Here is a 19912-nt window from a genome sequence, read left to right on the forward strand (position 1 = left end):
TGACAATACTGATGTTTTATATTAATCAAGTAATTACTAAAATTATTGAAAAAAACTTAATCAGAAAAGGGTTCAAATTAAAGGTAATCCAAAAAGAGTAGGCATGTTTCAAATAAAGAAACTTAAAAGAATTACCATCAGTACCGATAGTATCAAGAGTAGAACCTGAAGTGAAACATGACTGACAATAGGCTTCTCCAACATAAGCACTAGTTATAACTCAACACTAAGATCCCTACGTACCTTCGACTTTCTCCAAATCCGTACATGGTGATCTTCTATCGCCTTTTAACTTGATGATCAGCCAACACCAGCATTGCCCATTCACTCTCCTCAATATAATTGGTATAAAAAATAGTGAGCATTCTTTTAAAAAAAATAAGGTTGATTGAATCGGTAAAATTGATTCGGGTATCAGTTTAGAAAAATGTATTAAATCAGTTGTTATAGATTAATTGAATCACATTTTAATATTTTTATTTTTATGAATTTTTTAATAATTTATTTAATGAAATTGAATGAACTGATCGAATCAATAAAATAAATGAACTAACAGCATAATTAATCTGAAAATATTTAAAAAAATGTGCATTATTTTTATACAAAATTTAAATTATTTGTAATAACTTTTTAAGACGGTAATTCCTTTTACACAATTTCTAAATTATTTATAATTTTCCAATTCTTAACATAAAAGGTATCTCGTGCTTAATTGTGTTTTAGCTCATGATTTATAGATTGTTGTGTAACAACAACGTTACCATTTGAGTTGAAATTTGAGAAATCCATTCAAGACCATTATTGATTTATAAATAAATTTATATTTTATAATAAGTAAATTAAATAAAAATAATATAAATTTTATAATATATAAACTTTATAAAAATTATAAATTGTATAATAACTTTCATAACACTTTTTATAGATAAATTATGATAAAAATCATAATTTTTTTTATAAATAATTATATTATTTTTATAATGTATAATATGGACACATAATTAAATTATATTTATACTCCTTAACCCATAAATTTTATAAATAAATATATTATAATATTTTTATAATATATAAATTATTTTTATAATAAACTTTTTAACCATAACCTTAAAATTTTTTAAAATTTAAATAATATAATTTTAGGATTATAATACAAGAAAATTTTTGTCATAATGATCTCGAACACTTATACACGTTTATATTTATAATATAATTTTTAGTATAAAATATTTTTTTTAAATTTGGCTTTGAGTGTCAATTCAAGATAACCTGCCTTACCTAAATATACCATTTGTGTAATTACAAACGATTACTCCTAAATCTAATTACTAGATGACTTTTCAAACACTACCTTAAATATTCTTAATTTGATATGTTTTAGATTTAAATTTTATTTTACTCACAATTTAATAGGTTTACTTTCATTTTAATGCCGTATATATTTTATGTGTTACTATTAATTAATTTTAAATTATATTTTTATTATTTATGGTATATTATTTAAAAAAACTTTATATTTTAAATGCCTAATTTTTACCTGCATATGTAATAAATTTTTAGTTTTATAAAACACTCAAAAGAAAAAAAAAAAAACACTACATAGAATATTAGTATAAGAAAATAATAATTTTTAGTTTTATGGTCGGTACAGAGTACAGTTTTTTCAGGTCATAATTTTTTCCCCCTTCCATAATAGCTGATTCACTCAAGTCCGCCACCTCCACCGTACCGTCATCGTCACGCTAGAAAAAAAAGAAAGAAAGGTAAAGAAAAAATTCGCGTCGCCGGAATCCACCGCAAGTCACCGGCGATGATAGCCGGAAAGCCACCGTTACAGCAATCTCAGCTGTTTTCTTTGAAGGGATCCGTTCTCACTCTCTCTATTCTGACCCTAATTTCATTCACTTACTTCTCCTTCAAATCCCTTCGTCCTCCTCTTCCTTTCTCCCCACCCACTCCTCAGATCACTCTCCTCCCTTCCTCCGCCACCGCCACCGCCACCGCCACCGCCACGGGCACCAACACCACAACTCCTTCTCAGCCTCGTATCGTCGCCGAGAAAAAAGAAGGCAATGTCGGCGAAGAACAAGAAGACAACGACGACGATTTTTTTACCGATATTTATCACTCTCCGAAGCTTTTCAAGATGAATTTCGAAGAAATGGAGAAGAAATTCAAGATCTACATTTACCCCGACGGCGATCCGAAAACTTTCTACCAAACTCCCCGGAAACTGACCGGTAAATACGCCAGCGAAGGTTACTTTTTCCAGAATATTCGAGAGAGTCGGTTTCGTACGGAAGATCCAGATCAAGCTCACCTCTTCTTTATCCCAATCTCTTGTCACAAAATGCGCGGCAAGGTATACATTATCTTCCTCTTTTCTTTTCTTTTTTTTTTTAAATTAGATCTACACAAATCAGAAACTTATTTTCATTGAAATTATTAATGCAGGGAACGCCGTATGAGAATATGACAATAATTGTTCAGAATTATCTAGATGGTTTGATAGCTAAATATCCTTATTGGAATAGAACACTAGGTGCCGATCATTTCTTCGTTACTTGTCATGATGTCGGTGTTCGTGCAACGGAAGGGGTTCCATTTCTTGTAAAGAACGCCATTCGTGTTGTTTGTTCTCCGAGCTATGATGTTGGGTTTATTCCACATAAAGATGTTGCTCTCCCTCAAGTTTTGCAGCCCTTTGCTCTTCCTGCTGGTGGAAATGATGTTGAAAATAGGTAGAACTGAAATCCTCTGTTTTTATATATGGATGTTAGATTCAATGCGTTGTTATTTTGTAGAATAGCTTGTATTCAGTGGTTATAAATACGCACTTGTTAGGGAAACCCTTCTGTTTTAATTGTTGGGAATATAAGTTTGTAGCTTCATGATGACTAAGAGGCATGTTTTTGTAGGACGTCGCTTGGTTTTTGGGCTGGTCATAGGAACTCGAAGATTAGGGTGATACTGGCTCGTGTGTGGGAGAATGATACTGAGCTTGACATTTCAAATAATAGAATAAGCAGGGCTACTGGACATTTAGTGTACCAGAAGAGGTTTTATAGAACTAAATTCTGCATATGCCCTGGTGGCTCCCAGGTCAACAGTGCTCGCATAACTGATTCAATCCATTATGGATGTGTTCCTGGTAAGCATTCTCAATTGTCGACTTCTTGTGATTGATACAATGAACAACGTTTTAAGAATTTCTATTTCATTTGTTTCTTTTGTTTGGTTAGTGGTTTATGTGGACTGCTAAGTTATAGGATATGCTAGCAATAATAGAAAGGACAATGCTAGAACTACAAATAAAAATAGGAGTGATTGTTTTTAAACAAAATACACAAACTGAATAAGCTTATCAAATTGGCTGTTAGCTATGCTTTAGAGGGGGCTATGAGACTCCAATTTCATGACATAGATTCCAGATGTACTGGTGACAGGATTGCTCTTAAAGGCTGGACATATGTAAGAAGGTGTGCTTCTTTTAGGCACCCCTTTGGAGTGCAGAAAAGCATTACATTTTTATTCGCATAAAAACCTGGGAATATGTCTGTTACTTTCAGAGATAGTGTGAAACTTGGTAGCTTCCCAGCATAATCCAAGTCTGATGATTCTGTAGGCTGTCACAAAGTATGAGTCAGATTCAATCTTACCTAGTTTTCAGCAGCTTTAATATCTCCTGGATTTTAATTTTCTTAAGATTTGGACATAAGATTTTATCCATAACTATACCTTGACTGTATCATATCTATCAGAACACGAGATGCATCGTCTGTTATCAATAATTTATTCTGGGAAGATTTGTGAAACTTAAGAATTAGTTTGGAGTAAGGGCTTTAGTATTTTCTACGGATCCTCATTTTGAGGCACAAGTTTTTGCACACTGCTGTGCATTTTTATTTTCCATGTCAACAGCTGAACCACAGAGAGAGAAATGATTAAAAATGTTTCCCTTAACCTATTTTGCTGCTTTTGTTGCAGTAATATTATCCAACTATTATGACCTGCCATTCAATGACATTCTCGATTGGCAAAAATTTGCTGTCATCCTTAAAGAGAGTGATGTTTACCAGCTGAAGCAGATCCTGAAGAGCATATCCCATGAGGAATTTGTTTCACTACATAACAACTTGGTTAAGGTAGTCGTCCTTTCTGCAATACTAGTTCTTTTTTTTCCTCACTAAAATCGAAGTTCATGTAAATAACAATTTGCAGCAGTACTCATTGATGAGAATTTCTGATGCTATTTTTCTTCTTTTACCAGGTTCAAAAGCATTTCCAATGGAATACACCGCCGGTAAAGTTCGATGCATTCCACATGGTTATTTATGAACTTTGGTTGCGCCACCACGTAATCAAATACTAAAATTTTGTTGATTTATTTAGTTAATGTAAGTTCTTCTTCACTTTTATATATGTTCAGAGGTTGATTTCTATTTTCTAACAACCAAAAGTTTGTATTTTATGTGCATACTGCTCAAAATTATTAAGTCCCAAAGATCAACTATTTGTTTATTCTTCCGATTACTCTTTTGCATTTTAGTACAGACTGCTTCACATTATATGCAGACATGATGAAAATCGATTTGGTTTTGTAAACAATGTTATTCAAACGCATGTATAACTCAAATTTAATTATGATTTTTTAGGTTAATGGCCAAAAAATAGTGATGTCTATGGTTATGGATTATATCTGGCAATTTATGTCATATTTCATGTTTGTGATGCTTTTTTATCATCATCATATTTAAAGTGTTCATTATAGAAAATATTGACATGAATGATTTTTGTTAAATAGGTTTTGACACAATTGTGTATTCTTGTCTATGTTTATGTGTTCATTTTTGTCATATAGTGTGTGTTTTGTTTTGGTTGTTTTATCTTAATCGTGAAACATTTATTAGATGGCATTCATTATTTTAAAATTCGAATATTATAAGAATAATTTTCAGTTGCTTTATATATATTAGAAATTGTGGGGTTGGATTGATATCTTTTGTTTTAGGGCGAATATTTGGTATGATGTGTATTTTTTATTCCACGAGTAACTTTAAAAATTAATATGATTTTTAAAATATATTTTAATATCTTTTATACTCTGATAGGGTATTTTTAACCTCTAATTTTATTTGTGGAGTTTAAAACTCTACTATTAGTGTATTAAATATTTTTATTATAAAATAATAATTAAATAATTAAAAAGAAACTTGGCATCATTTTAGATTGGCTTATGGAGTCTTTTTTTACTTGTTATGGATGGTATAATTACCCATTAATAAAAGGAAAAATGTTTGATACATTGTCAGTAGAGTTTTTAGGTTCTACAAGCATAGTCAATATGTTGACAGGTTTGACAGTACCTTATAAGGATATGGTAAAATATTTAAAATAATAAAAAAATAATTTTTAATATTGTTTGTGAAATAAAAATCGTGCACTACCAATATATTAAATATTAATATTAATAATAACATTATTTAAATGAAAGTAAAATTGAAATAAATCTTTGTTATTTTTAAATAAAGAGATTAAAATACTTTTAAATAATATGACTTATTTTATATGTAAAAGATATTTTATATTTTTACTAATTAAATTAATATCGGATTCACTCACCACCAACTCAATCATAACTTTAAAATGATCAAGCAGTTGCATTTCTGCGTATGATCAAGCTGGAATGTTCCAAAAGTATAGAGTTAATTACTCTAAACGTCCCTCAACAATGACATCATTTTAAGTTGGTTCAATAACTTTGAATCATTTTAATTGTATATGTAGCAAAGATTATTTTGTTATTAACTATTAAATGATACATTTTGTGTCATAATTTAAAATAAAAATTAAAAAATAAATATTAATTTTACTTTTTAATTTTTACTTTTAAAAATAAAAATCATAATTTAACTTTGGTGCAATTAACTCAAAATTTAATTTTTTTTTTAATCATATCCAAAATCCAAAAGTTGCCGCGCCAGGTAGGGGTCGAACCTAATGCCTTCTGCTTAGGAAACAGACGCTCTATCCACTGAGCTACAAGCGCCTCTTGAGAACTTTAGACTACTACCAATACTTAACTGTAAATCTCTGACTTTTTTCTTTAAACTTAAATTTAACAATAAAGAGAAAGTCAGAAGGAAATTACATAGGCTCAAAAAACTGAGATTCATTCTATAGTGTGATTATTTTAGTGCAAAAATATTATTCTCTACGTATGAATTGAGTTTGGCTAAAACTATTATACTCGAAATGAATTATAATTTGTTTTTTATTAAAAATAAGTAAATTAGTCATTATATTTTAAAACAAAATTAAATTGATCATTTTATTAAAAATTATCTATTTTAATATTAAAAAGGTCAAAATGAAATACACATAATACACAACATGTAATTATTTAATTAGGGTAAATTATACCAACAGTCACCCAACTTTGGGGCAGCTAACAAAACAGTCACCTAAGTTTCATTTCAGTCACTCAACTTTCGAAAAGTTACAAAACAGTCACTAACGTTATAAAAAAGTGACAAAATAGCCACTGATTAACAGTTACCGTTAGAGGGTTAACAGAATTGTTGACGTGGCAAGTTAACTAGCTGATGTGGCAAGTTAACTTGCCATCTTGGATGAGTAGTCAAAGGTCAAACAAGAAAAGAAAATATGATTGGTCAGAATGATTTCTCTTCTTTTTCTTCTCATCTTTCTCTTCTTCTTCTTCTCCCTCAACCTCTTCCTCTTTTTGCTTCTTTTATTTTTTCTTGTTCTTCTCTCTTTTCTCTTCATCTTCTTTCACCCACAACAAAAACAATGGCTACAAATCAGGAGCCACAACAACAGTTGCTGAACAACCCCAAGCCACTCGCATCTCCCAAAAACCTTGGGATTACTATGAACCAGTGGATGAAGGATAATGACTAGGATGAGACCATGAAGGCACTGGAAAATCTGACCCACTTGCCTGACTTTGTTTAGACGGCTGCCTGAAAACGTCCAATTGTTGATGCTCACCAAAAACCAGAGGAAAAGAAGCAGAGGAGGAAGATGATGATGAAGCAACAGAAGGAGGAGCTACAAATGAAGAAGGAAAAGGTGACAATTTTTTTTAAATCGGCATGAGAGCCAACTGTTTTCACTGCAAGCAGATAACTAGACAGTCCTATGGTCCTCAAACTCGAGTTCTTCCTAGTTCTTTGCACCAAAACCACGAGGGCTTGGCCTTGTTGATGCCGTGTCTGCAAACTGCCTTCTCGACTCTGATCTCCTCTTTCTTCTAGCTGTACCAGGAGGAGCCTAATACATCGGAGAAAAATGCAAACATCAATTATTACAGAATCTAGCTTGCCAAAAATCATTGAATTCGCATTATGAGTCTTGATAGGATTCCATCAATCATGAACCACTTTATAGTCATATGAATGAAACTTTCTGCGTAAGTGTGCATGTGTAGAGTTGCGGACAAGGTACCGTTTGTTCTGCTTTCATTGCATCCTCGAGATTGCTCAATGTAGGAATAGAACCACTCTCCATGATACCCATCAAATTCTTCATGCGAACTCGCATTTGGAAGAGTTGAGCAACAAGTTGACTCACCTATTATTGATCCCATAAATTATATCTCATTCACAAGTTAAAATTTTAAAAATCCTACAAGTAGCGGCAATCCATACATGCTGTTCTGTTTTACCAGAATCTTTAGCAATTCTTCTCCTCCTGTCAGGAGACTCGGCCAATAACTCTGGCTTCTCCCTTTCCTTTGAAAATAAAATGAAAGGAGAAAGAAGCAAAACAAGAGACATTGTTTGCAAGTGGTAATGCTAGCTCGTTGTAACTTGAGTTCTAAAATTAGCATGAGAGCCAACTGTTTTTAAATCGGCATGAGAGCCTCTAAAATCAGCAAAACTTCTTTGAACCCTTGGTGCAGCAGACTCAACCAATTGAGCACTAGTCTCATCTCCTTCCATTTTCTCTTCTTCTTCTTCTCATTCTCCTCCTCTTCTTCTTCTTCTTCTTCTTCTTCTTCTTCTTCTTCTTCTTCTTCTTCTTCTTCTCCTGTTCTTTTTCTTCTCTGTTTCTTCTCTTGTTCTTTTTTTCTCTTCTTCTTCTATTGCCTAAGGGTGTTTAGGGTTAAAAATGACTGTTAAAATGATAGCTGTTAAATGCCATGTCATCTTTCCGTCAGGTAAGGGAAAATGATTAACAGGACTGTTTTGTAACTTTTCGAAAGTTAAGTGACTGAAATAAAACTTAGGTGACTGTTTTGTCAGTTATCCTAAAGTTGAGTGACTGTTGATGTAATTTACCCATTTAATTATTTTATTAACTACTTTAAATTTTAACCATAAAAAAAGAAATTAACAAAAATATCAATTTTAACCATTTTTTACGGGATATGGAATCCTCAGCAAATTAAAAAATTCCTAAATTCCATAATACCTAAATTACCCTCAAATAAGTTTACAAATTACCAACCGTTGGTGGGTTCGTTACTCTGCTATTCATAAGCGTACAGCGTTAGTTGCGTATAAATCTCGAGCGCCAAAAACCAACGGTCAAGATTTCATCAACACATGCCGCATTAGAATATGGTTAATTATTTAGTGTTTATACTTTAATTTAACATAGTTTAATCATTTTACTTCTGTTTCTAATATCGTTAGTACAAACATCTAAAATTATTAATTATTTTAGTTAAAACAAGAATCAAATTTAGTAATTTTTAATTTAATGGAAATTTAGAAGGAAAAGAAAAGAGAGTGTATAAATATAGGAGAAATTCCAAAACAATTTCATGAACCTGGTTGTTATCAATTGCTTTGATCTTCCCTAAGAATAACCAATTTCCAAAGATAAACCATTATTTTTCTTCAAATCCACTCTGTATATCTAAAATTCCATTGGTTAATAATCATTCTTTTGTAAAAAAAATTGGGGATTGGGATTTGTAAATCTCCACCCTCAAAACATGAATATGGAAGAACTTTAGTTGATTCATTCTATTGTGGGGAGGTGGAATAATTTTGTAACCTTTTTTTTTTAATTATCCAAGAACTTTTCAAGTTCAATGTTGAAGAGGAATTGAAAAAAAAACAATCAAAACCCAAAAAAATTCATAAAAAAAACCCATACTTTTTTCTTCTTTCTTTTAGGAACTTGAAAAGCCTTGGATAATAATAACAATAATGGCTGCTGAAGGTATTCAAGTTTGCTCTTTTTTTAATAAAAAAAAATGGGTTCTTTTTGGATAAAGATTTTATTTTTCTTTTTCTAAATGCAGGGATAAAATCAGACAAGGAATCTCCAAGGGGTGTATTGGAAAACCCTGGGGTTGGATCAGATTCAGATAGCAGCACTTGCAGCAGCAGCAGTTCAAGCTTGAGTTTACAAGAGAAACCAGTTCCTTCTTTATCTTCTTCTTCTTCTACATCCAATAAGAACAACCTGGATTTCAATGGTTTACAATGGAAGAGTATATTTGGGACTATCAAGAAAAAATCCCCCATAAGTTTCTCAATCTTCCCTTTGGTTACTAGTTATGAGATTTCTAGGAAGAATTTTATGAAGAAAATTGCTAAACTTTATGGTTCTGAGGACGATGATGATTGTATCCCACAAGTTAAACCTTCATGGAAGAATTTTTCTTACGCTGACCTGGCTGCTGCTACTGATAATTTCAGTCAAAGTAAGCTATTTTAATTAATTTACATCAATTAATTAATGATTAATCCCTGTTTTTGTTTTTTGTATTATAGAGAATTTGCTTGGAGAAGGTGGAAGTGCTGAAGTGTATAAAGGGATATTACCTGATGGTAAAGTTGTGGCAGTGAAGAAGTTTATTAAAAATGACAAGGAAACTGAAGAGAGGGCCGGTGATTTATTATCGGAACTCGGGATTATTACGCATATTAATCATCCGAATGCCGCTCATTTGATCGGTTATAGCATCGATCGCGGCTTGATTTTAGTCCTCGAGTTTTCGCCTCATGGCAGCCTCGCTTCTGTGCTTTTTGGTAACTATCTGTGATTACCATTGCCATTGCCAAGCTCTGTTGGAGACTAATGAGGATATTGTTGATGCATTTGCAGGTTCAATTGAGCAGTCCCTTGATTGGAAGAGAAGGTTTAAGGTTGTTCTGGGGATAGCCGAAGGATTGAAATACCTGCATCATGAATGTCCGAGACGGATTATTCATCGAGACATTAAAGCGTCCAACATATTGCTCACCGAAGATTACCAAGCTCAGGTACTTCCGACATCCACTTGATGATTCTTTTTCATTCAATTGGCTCACATTGGCATTTCATTTATAGATATCCGATTTCGGTCTTGCGAAATGGCTCCCGGAGAACTGGGAACACCATGTTGTCCACCCCATCGAAGGAACATTCGGGTAATACCATCCATCTTCTTTTAAATTCTGGAGTTAACTTTGGTCATCATACTCATAACGTTGCCTTCAGGTATTTAGCTCCAGAGTATTTCATGCACGGAATTGTTGATGAAAAAACCGATGTATTCGCGTTTGGAGTTTTATTATTGGAGATATTAACAGGTCGCCGTGCCGTCGATTCATCGTCGAGACAAAGTCTTGTCATTTGGGTACACCTTCTCCACTTAAAATATCATCAAAACACGATACATAAACAAACGAACTTAATCTCATTGTCTTGTAACAGGCAAAACCACTTCTTGAATCAAATAATGTCGAAGAATTAGTAGATCCTAGACTTGGAGACAATTATAATCCAACTGAACTAAAAAGAGCAATGCTAACAGCTTCCCTCTGCATTAGCCACTTATCCACCATGCGACCGAGCATGATGAAGGTAAACATAACATCGATACTAACAAGTTGTTCGATATCTCCCACCCGGAAATTCACGCCGATTACCTTCTTCTTCTTTTTTTTCAGGTCGTAGATATGCTTAAAAACGGAGAACAAGGTCTTTTAGAGTATCAACCTAAGTCATTCGGAGAAAAAGCGATGATCATAGACAACTGTGACTCCCAAGCTTATAATCGAACCAGCTACCAAAATGACTTAAATCGTCATATGCAGCTGGTTATGGAGTAAGCAATGATTGATGTTGCTGCTGCTACTAATTTTTTTGTTAGTTGTTTGTGTGAGAAAATTTTCCGAGCCGTAGAGAGTATACTGTCGGCCTCGTCGATAAAAAACAGTGTTCTTCAGGATAAATTTTTTTTAAGGCTTTTACTATAAAACTGGCTTTTAATTCTTCAAAAACAACCATTTGAGAAACCTGCAATAATCTCAGAAGAAAATTATATCAGAAAAATCAATATGCAATGAGGTCATATTGTACTCATTTTTCTTTTTCTAAAAAAAAATAATTAGTTCTTGTTTCTCAAAGAATGTAACACCTAGCATATAAGATTGTCGCAGCAACAACAACAAAAAAATGTAATTCGTATCGTTATCATATTTTGTCTGGGTCAAACTCGAATCGGGTACGAATTTCATTTTTTATTATAATTATGTCATATGTTTATTAATTTATTTATAAATATTATTTATTAGTACTACAATTTGTTTATAAAAAAAAATTAGAATGATGATTAATTTGGTTGAGTTGTAGGGCAGTGTACAGTGACGGAGCTAGAAAATTTTTGTGAGGGTCGGAATTAAATTGTATATTTTATGATAGTAAAATATAATTTTATCACCATTTTAATAGTTTATATCTTTATAAATTTTAAAAGATTAAATTAAATTTCTATCATTTTCGAACGTAAAATATAATTTTAGCATTGCTAATTTAAAATTTCATAAATTATAAAAGATTTAAATAAAAATTGTCCATTTTAAGCCAATATACTAATTTTAAATATTGAAATAGTAGAACAGTGGACTATTTTTAACTACTGAACGATAAATAAGAAATTGTAATAATAAATCGATATTGTTTCATGATATTATATCGATTGTTATATTAATAATTTATAAAATTAAATTAAATTAAATTAATATATAAACTATAACATTATATATTAGATTAAAATTCATAAAGGATCATTTTTTCTCACAACACAATATGAATGAATGGAATTGGTATAATGGAGAGACGTGAAGGGTGGGGGAAGAAGATTTTATTTTTTTTTAAGAAAAAAATATTAGTTCACACTTCACAATGACATGGAAAAATAATTTGATATGGTATCAGATTATTAAATAAAACCATTGCTTATATAATAGGAAAGGTCTACCTAATAATGTCATTACACAAATCCAAAAAGACAGAGCTATTTGACAATCCCTCATGGCATGTAAACTTGTTTTTGCATAATCGACACTAATATTCATGTGAGATACCTTCAAGGGCGAAGCTAAAGGAGATAGACAAAAGCAAAACCAATCGTAGTCATCTCAAAATCAACCTTAACAGTCATTTCATAATTTTTTTTTAGCAATCAAGTTGTTTTCATAATCTTCCTCAATCCATTGGAGTACAGTTTTAGTGACAAGTTCGTGCACAAGCTTATAAGCTTAAACTGAGTTAAAGATTCAAGCGGCGTCACCATTGACACCATAAGCGTATAAATAAGTTCTGGGTCCAGCCCAACCCTGTAAAAGACAGATTATACTGTTCTATAAAAAGAGTCGCCCAGCAGATCCTATCTAAACAACTGTGCCTAAGACTCAAAAGGCTCCATAACATAAAATCTATCTGCATTTCTAAAATAAAGTTTTAATACTTGGTAAGTGTTGGATTCAAATACCAAAATTTAAAATATAGAATCTCAAAAAGAACAAAAGGATTAAGGACACAAGGGTACAAATAGTCAAAATTGAAAGGGGCAGAAAAGTTGGAAATGTGCACCTTCTGCTGCTTTTTAGCCCCATTCTTTTCAGACTTGTCATGTCTTTAAATCCCTTTGGTCCTCACTCACTTTTGCTATAAGCCTACAACCAAAAAGCCAATTAATTAATCAATATATGTTTAAACAAAGATTAATTAATCCTCCTCTTCAGCTTACCGGCTCCAAGTTTAGATGATTAGGTACAAAATCAAATATCCATGTTCCCATTAGAGACCAAGTAATGAACGAAAAAGATTATGGCTTGAGCAACTGAGATTTTTACTTCATGATAGGGATATCAGAAATTGAATCTAGTTATTTTGGTTGGAGAGAATTTTTACCGAGAGGAGCAAAATGGATTACTTTTGGATAATAAATATAAAGTAATTGCATCCAAAATTGAAAATAATTGTGATAATTGTTATAATTAAAATTAATAATGTAAGAAAATATTATAAAAATCACAGTTTTATGTTCAAATCTTTTAAAAATTATATTTAAATATTCACCTATTTTTAAAAAATAAAAAATAATACTGGAATAATGTGAAGCGTCAATAAAAATAGTGAAACAAGACAGGAGATGGAGAAAAAAACAGGCTCGTTGTGAAGCACAGAAAGATTTCACAACACCCATCCTAGTCTCCTCCATTGCCATCCCTAAACGTTAAACTACTAAATTTCATTTGATATTTAATGTGGCATTCTTCATTTTTTTTTGAGTCCTCGAATGGCCTGTAAATTTTTATGATTAAAATATCCTTCATATCCATTTCTTCCCCGTATATGAGGACTTCCATGACTCCTCATCCGCAAAATTTGAACCTTGGAGCCAGTGGTTGGACTTTAATGAAAACATTGGAAAACACTTTTTCGCAAGAAAATGGAATTGATTTTGCCTATTTCAGCATGTCTCTCATCTCTAACATATGAAGATAAGATACTTTACAAAATCCAGCCTTCAAAACCAGAAAAAAATAAAACCCTCAACCCAAAAGGTAGATCAGATTGGTGATGGTTAGATTATGGGGTCAGCTGGGAAACATGGTTGCTTCTTGCTCCTAATGTTAGCTGAATTGCAAAACTACTCCTTGTTAAATAAATAAATAAAAAAAAACCTGATTTAAGGGTCATTTCAGTAAGACTGGTGAGGCCATAAGAAAAACTGATCCGCTGTTGGTTGCGACATAAAGGTCGTTGGAGTTGTGGTCATCGTTGAGGAAGAACCGGGGAGATCGGAGATGCTGATATTGGAAGCCTGAAGGTGGTGGTAGAGATTCTGCTGATAAAATGCCGCTGCATCAAACGGGATTCCGCAAGGGATAGTAGATATCGACTGCTGTATGGGAGCAAAACTTATGTTGCTGTTAGAGCTGCACTGGGGTGGTTGTTCGTGGTTTACTACTACTGGTTTTTGCTCCGACTCGAGTGAGATCTTTAGCCGCTTAGCTGCTCCACCGATGGGGAGAGAACTCTTGGCAATTGCTTCGACGTCGTAGCGGCTCATCTCGAAGTTGGTCACTGCATTTATGCCCCTAAACTTGATGGCCGCAATATCGTAGGCCTCTGCTGCCTCCTCTTCGGTAGCTGTCATCATACATAAGACGATTATTATTAGGTATCTATAGTTACACTTACAATAAGGCATCGGATCATCATCACACGCATTTGCAGCCTTACCAAAAGTGCCCAGGTAAAGGTCCTTGTTTCCAGCAACACGACCAATCCTTGCTTGCCATCGACCTTGTTGATGATGCCTGCCAAAATTAAGTTGATAATTCAAGCATTAGTCTTGGTTTGTAATAATCGAAAACAATCCGGAGCGCATAATTCAAAATCTAACCTCGTGACACCTCTGTAAATTGATGCTCCCCTCGAAAATCCGCTGCTCTTCCTATTAAATTTCAATCGAGACAAAGGATACATTAAATCACCACAATTAACCAAGAAAATAAGGAATCACAAACTGATTAAGAATACTATGCTTTTACCTCCTTAAAGAAGCAATAAATTCTTGCTTTGTCACATGTTTCATCTCCTCCAACTCTTTCGAATAGTTTGTAATCTAAACCAAGCATAAGATCGAACAATTAAACGAGTTAACACAAAATATCATTCAGCAACAAAAAGGACCTTGAAATCATATATACCGGAAAGTTGGTGGTTGCAGTAGGACCCCAGTATTTCAGCGCAGCTAAATCGTAAGCCCGAGCTGCCTTTTCTTCTTTATCATATCCACCTGAGGAAAATTACAAAATCTCACATTATCAGCCTACAAACTTAAAACTAAATACAACAAAACATGAAACTGTATTGAGTTTTCTTACCCAAGTACACTGTTGAAAACAAACATCGGCCACGATCCCGCATTTTCATGCAAAAAAGTTGCAAAAAATTGTCAATATCAGGCAATAAATTTAGTCAAAATTTTCTGCTTCCAATCATTCATACAAAGCAATGCAAAGCCAAAATATAACAATCATTTTTTATACTGTTCAATCCTTGCACTTCACTATTATTTTACCCTTTAATTAAACTTCAAAAATTACATTAGGTTAAATATTAAAATAAAATTACAACTATGGCTAGATTATTAAGCTTGAGTGCGAACCAGAACATAGCCCACATTATCAGCTTTTTTAGCCAAGAGGCACTGTCAATAAGTTTAGGCTATAAAAGTGGGGGTTTCACACATACTTTTTTTTTTTTATCTTTCATATAAAATAAACCCAATGGGTGGTTTGGTCAAACCCAGACCTTCTCTCTCACAGACCCTGGGGACTGAACCAGTGGGTGTGTGGGTGTGGGACGTTTCAAACACAGGGTGCTAAAAGTGGCGGCATATCTGATCAAATCAATCAAAGAAGAAAAAAATAAAAAATAAAAATGTGTTTTGTTTGGCTGTAAAGAAAAAGTAACATTTATACATTATATATAACATCAGTCATTCAATCATAAAAAAAAAAGGCTGACAACAAATGGCTATCATTTGAATGCATGCAAGTTTCTTTTCACTGTCAAACAGTGTATATATAACCATATATGTATGTATTTATGTACCTTGACGCCCTTTCCGAGCTTGACCTTCTCTCCTACAGCTGTTATCCCATAGATGAGCTTCGTATCTACCCGTCCATCGGTGTCTGTATTTACCATTGCCATGTAAGTAACCCCCATTAAAAAAAAATTAAAAATTTCTCGGGAAAAAATAGTAAAATGATGTTGTATACCTGGTGACACCCCTGTAAATTGAAGTTCGCTGACCAAAAGTATCAACGATTTTCTTTGAACAATCGGAGTCAACTGAAACGACGGCTTTATTGGTGGTGGTGGTGTTGATTTCGGAGGTTTGGTTAACACCTAGGGATAAGGAACCGGCGGTGGGACAATTTGAGTGGCCAGGAAACTCAACAGCAGCTAACTGAGTTCGTCCCATTGAAGCTGAGTCATCAACTTCAGACCCCGAGTTAGTCGAAAACGCTTGAAACCCAGTAATGGCTTTGAGATCTTGGTGGTCGTTGAAGTAAGCAGCAGCACCGACGTTGTGGTGATCGTAGATTTGAGTTAAATGAGTTAAGGACGAGTCCTGGGTTTCGGTTTGGCTATTATCTGAATATCTAACGATTGACGAGGAATCTCCGAGGAAATCTTCGAGTTTCGGAACTTGATGATGGTGAAAGCTTGAGAGAATGGGTGACTCATCGGCCGCCATGGCCGGTTGTTGAGTTTGATGTTTTGGATTCGTCCAGTCTATTAAAAAAAACCAAAAATGCACATAAAACAAGTCAACTCAGTATGTCTTTCTGGGTTTATTTTATATGTAACAGTATACAACACCCTATATTTTCTCGGCAACCAAACAGAAACCATGAAAAGAAAAGAAAGAAAGAAAATATTACCATTGGCATAGAAGTTATCGATCAAGTAATGAGGAGAAGCAGCAGAAGCAGTAGCAGCTGAGGATCCTTCATATGACACAAACTGAGGCTCAGATGAAGACCTCAACATCTCCATCGGGGATAGTGAAAATGAAAGCCAGTTACTCACTGTTGCTGGTGCCATTTAATACTTGTAAAAAACCAACACTAAAAACCAAAACTGTTTTTTTTTCTCAGGAAACAAACAAAAAAAAACTATCTCAAACTTTTTTAAACTCGAATCATAAGCTGAGTAAATAAAACTGATCATGTACTTAATCGTTACTTAAAAACTGCCCCCCTTTACGATAATCACGAAGCTTAAAACTAAGAAAAATGGGTAAAAAAATATTTTCCAAAAGCTTAAAAAGAGGGTTAAATGCATGCAGAACCGGTCTGGGATTTCTTTGAAATTGGTTTAGCCTTTTGGTTAAGAGAGAAAGGAAACTAGGAAAAAGGAAAATAGACAGAAGAGGTGTTTGGGTTTTTAAAGGGATCGAGAAAGAGAGAATAAAGGGCAAAACTATTAATGCCAACCAGAGAGAAGCCGCATTCAAAAGGAACTTGTTTGAGTGATTTTTCAAAATAGAAATATAGGTTTAATTTTCCAAAAGACCTTGTACTCTTTGGATTTTTTTAATTTAGTTCTTTGTCGACTGAAGTTAATTATTACAAACACTAAATTGAATAACTTAAACTAAACTAACCGACTAAACTTAACTAATTATTTTACTTGTCTTATGTAAAAATTAAAGTCTTAATTATTAAAAATTTTAATAAATTTCTGTTAAATTAAAATATGTGGTATTTTAATATTCCAAAAATGAATTAAAAAATTAAAATTCAGTTGATAATACACATTCAAATATAAAGAAGTCAGTTAACAGTATTATCGATCCAACTTTAATTTTAAAATTTAACAAGTAGATTAAATATAAAAAATTAAAAATTATAAGGATTCACAACAAAATTATACCCAAAAATTAAAAAATTGAAAAAAAAATAAGAGGCAATGTGAGGGGTGACTTTTAGCTCTGCGCGGTGAAGAAAATTTGTCTGGAACAGCGTCGCGAAAGATCCGGGCTAGGTGGGTTAGAATTTTTTAGGGTTAATATTTTTTTTTAATTTATTTCGTTTGTATTATTTGTAAAGAGATTATATATTTTAATTAATTAATAAATAAAAGGGAAGTGAGGGGTTTATTTAATGTAATGTAATGTTCTCGATTTTACACACTTGTCCGACATGCAGCTTTGTTTCCCAGCCTTTTATTACCCATTGGCTGTTTCTTAAAGGGTCGGTTAGGTTTATGTATTTATTCTCCTTCATTTCTTTTTTCTAATATTTAGTTCCATAAAATAAATCTAAAACTATTATCCACTAAAATAAAATCCATTTTAATTATAATTAAAATATTCAAACATAAATTTTACCCTAAATTAAAATATTTATAACAAAAGAATGTGTAAGACAAACATGTCTACATTCATGTTATTTGAATTAAATTTTGGGGAAATTTTTCTATAATTAGTTAAAATTAATATTATTAAGCTAAGTTGGAATGTATAAAAAACATTATTTCTTCATTTCTTTATTTATTTACAATTTTTCTTCCACTCTAAAGCTTTTGATTGGAAAAAGAAAAAAAGTTTGTCTCTCGTGCCATGGCGCGCCCAAAACTATGACTCTTTTTCCAAGTCTTTTTACGTCCCAATTGGCAAAAGAAAGAAGAATTAACAAAAGAATTTAATCAAATCATAAAATACCCAACAAATGGAAAAAGAAAAAAAAAAGTAAAGGATAAAGTTAAAGGTGAAAATGACGAAAGCTTGAACGTAGAAGATAAATCGAAGAGATGTTGCACCACGCAATATGGAGATGAAATTTAAAATAAAATGGTTCAAAATTGTTTTGAAATAAATATTTTGCTTATTATATTTAAGTAATTTGTCAAGGAAATAGGAAGTTATTAAAATCATATTTTTTTATATGATTAGTAAATATGATACACTCAACTCTTTTATAATAACACTTAAAATTATGGATATTATAGAGAGATGATGATTATATATTTATAACACTATTGGAATTTTAGATTATATTTGATTTTTTTTCCATTTTCAAGTTTGAAAATTATAATATATCAATAACATTAATTACTAATATCTAGATAATTTTTCAATAAATTATTTCTATCTAGATTATATTTAATTATCTAATCTGACTATTATATTAATTTAGATGGAAACAATTTAATTTGTTTTTTAATTTAATAAAATATGATTGATAAGAAAATTTCATATAAAAAATAAATCAAATTTACAATAAAATTAACCGTTACAGTTACAATATTACAAAGAAAGGTAATTATATACATAAGGATGCAGTAAATAACATAGTAAGCACTAAGAAAAGCCAAAACTGAGAAAGTAAAAGTAAAAGTGGGGAAGAATAGAAAATGAAAACACTAAGTTGGACACTTAGATTTACATGAGATTCGGTCAAAGGAATAGTGAATGCGTAGGTAAAAAAAAAATTTGCTTTTATTTTTTGCTTTGAAAGTGCAGAAAGAAGAAGCCAAAAAAAAAAAAAAAGTAAGGATTGGGGTAGAGGAAACCAATGAAGTGCGAGACCAAAAAGCTAGAAAACCAGGAAACAGTGAGGCGGCCCCCCATCATCATTCACCTTCGACCCTTTTAATTTGTATTTGTTTCCTCAGTTAAATCGAAACAAACAACCCCATCAATTTAAGGCAATGTTTGATTTTTGCCATAATTTGCGTACCCTATATGAGCTAAGTTAAGCTATACCCTCTATAGCCTCTAACCTCTAACTCATGCATGTTTTCCGTAATTTGTAATCCCGGCGAGTGAAAATCCAACGTATTTTACTGCTGATTTAGGAGTGTAACGGAGTTTGATATTTGGTTATTTAACATTTTTATTTATTAAATTTAAATTTATTAATTAATCCTATTTATCAATTTTTATATTCGGGTTCCATTAAGTTCATGTAATAATATATTATAAGATAATAATGTAATTTAATAGAGTATCAATATATATGCTACATAAATCATAATTACAAATTATTTAATAAAATTTTGTAGAATTTACCCTATGCATGCATATGAAATTGATTTCAGAGTTGAAATTAAAGGAAATTGAGCGTTT

At 32.2% G+C, this 19912-nt stretch overlaps 3 protein-coding genes, 1 long non-coding RNA gene and 1 other non-coding gene across 5 annotated transcripts; 2 read left to right on the top strand and 3 right to left on the bottom strand.

Moving 5' to 3' along the window:
* The first annotated feature begins 1575 nt into the window (after positions 1-1575).
* On the top strand, positions 1576-4521 carry LOC108461961 (probable glycosyltransferase At5g03795). Its single transcript, XM_017761958.2, has 5 exons — positions 1576-2362; positions 2455-2741; positions 2919-3151; positions 3988-4145; positions 4271-4521. The coding sequence occupies exons 1-5, from the start codon at positions 1811-1813 to the stop codon at positions 4370-4372; spliced, it is 1332 nt and encodes a 443-aa protein (XP_017617447.1). The 5' UTR covers positions 1576-1810; the 3' UTR covers positions 4373-4521.
* A 1455-nt stretch (positions 4522-5976) lies between these two features.
* On the bottom strand, positions 5977-6049 carry TRNAR-CCU (transfer RNA arginine (anticodon CCU)). The gene has a single exon. It is a non-coding gene; the product is annotated as a tRNA-Arg (tRNA).
* Positions 6050-8765: 2716 nt separating this feature from the next.
* On the top strand, positions 8766-11201 carry LOC108466385 (receptor-like cytosolic serine/threonine-protein kinase RBK1). The gene is made up of 8 exons (XM_017766709.2): positions 8766-9198; positions 9281-9685; positions 9756-10013; positions 10090-10247; positions 10315-10394; positions 10465-10603; positions 10681-10830; positions 10917-11201. The coding sequence occupies exons 1-8, from the start codon at positions 9186-9188 to the stop codon at positions 11076-11078; spliced, it is 1365 nt and encodes a 454-aa protein (XP_017622198.1). The 5' UTR covers positions 8766-9185; the 3' UTR covers positions 11079-11201.
* A 1183-nt stretch (positions 11202-12384) lies between these two features.
* On the bottom strand, positions 12385-13123 carry LOC128286499 (uncharacterized). Its single transcript, XR_008277081.1, has 2 exons — positions 12844-13123; positions 12385-12587 (listed from the first exon to the last, which is right to left on the bottom strand). It is a non-coding gene; the product is annotated as an uncharacterized LOC128286499 (long non-coding RNA).
* Positions 13124-13691: 568 nt separating this feature from the next.
* LOC108461184 (AP2-like ethylene-responsive transcription factor AIL6) lies at positions 13692-17263 on the bottom strand. Its single transcript, XM_017760924.2, has 9 exons — positions 16722-17263; positions 16053-16572; positions 15883-15965; positions 15150-15158; positions 14973-15061; positions 14814-14887; positions 14666-14716; positions 14503-14579; positions 13692-14409 (listed from the first exon to the last, which is right to left on the bottom strand). Exons 1-9 carry the CDS (start codon positions 16882-16884, stop codon positions 13958-13960), a joined length of 1518 nt encoding a protein of 505 aa, XP_017616413.1. The 5' UTR covers positions 16885-17263; the 3' UTR covers positions 13692-13957.
* Positions 17264-19912: the final 2649 nt, after the last annotated feature.

Source organism: Gossypium arboreum, chromosome 2 (assembly GCF_025698485.1).
Source record: "Gossypium arboreum isolate Shixiya-1 chromosome 2, ASM2569848v2, whole genome shotgun sequence".
Lineage (NCBI taxonomy): Eukaryota > Viridiplantae > Streptophyta > Magnoliopsida > Malvales > Malvaceae > Gossypium > Gossypium arboreum.

Coding starts and splice junctions, on each gene's coding strand:
- LOC108466385 (XM_017766709.2), top strand. Junction 10,014..10,089: donor CCTCGCTTCTGTGCTTTTTG/GTAACTATCTGT, acceptor ATGCATTTGCAG/GTTCAATTGAGCAGTCCCTT. Junction 10,395..10,464: donor CCCATCGAAGGAACATTCGG/GTAATACCATCC, acceptor CGTTGCCTTCAG/GTATTTAGCTCCAGAGTATT.
- LOC108461184 (XM_017760924.2), bottom strand. CDS start 16,884: ATGGCACCAGCAACAGTGAGTAACTGGCTTTCATTTTCACTATCCCCG. Junction 15,966..16,052: donor ATTTACAGGGGTGTCACCAG/GTATACAACATC, acceptor TGGTAAATACAG/ACACCGATGGACGGGTAGAT. Junction 14,580..14,665: donor ATTTACAGAGGTGTCACGAG/GTTAGATTTTGA, acceptor TAATTTTGGCAG/GCATCATCAACAAGGTCGAT.
- LOC108461961 (XM_017761958.2), top strand. CDS start 1,811: ATGATAGCCGGAAAGCCACCGTTACAGCAATCTCAGCTGTTTTCTTTG. Junction 2,742..2,918: donor GGAAATGATGTTGAAAATAG/GTAGAACTGAAA, acceptor ATGTTTTTGTAG/GACGTCGCTTGGTTTTTGGG. Junction 4,146..4,270: donor TACATAACAACTTGGTTAAG/GTAGTCGTCCTT, acceptor TTCTTTTACCAG/GTTCAAAAGCATTTCCAATG.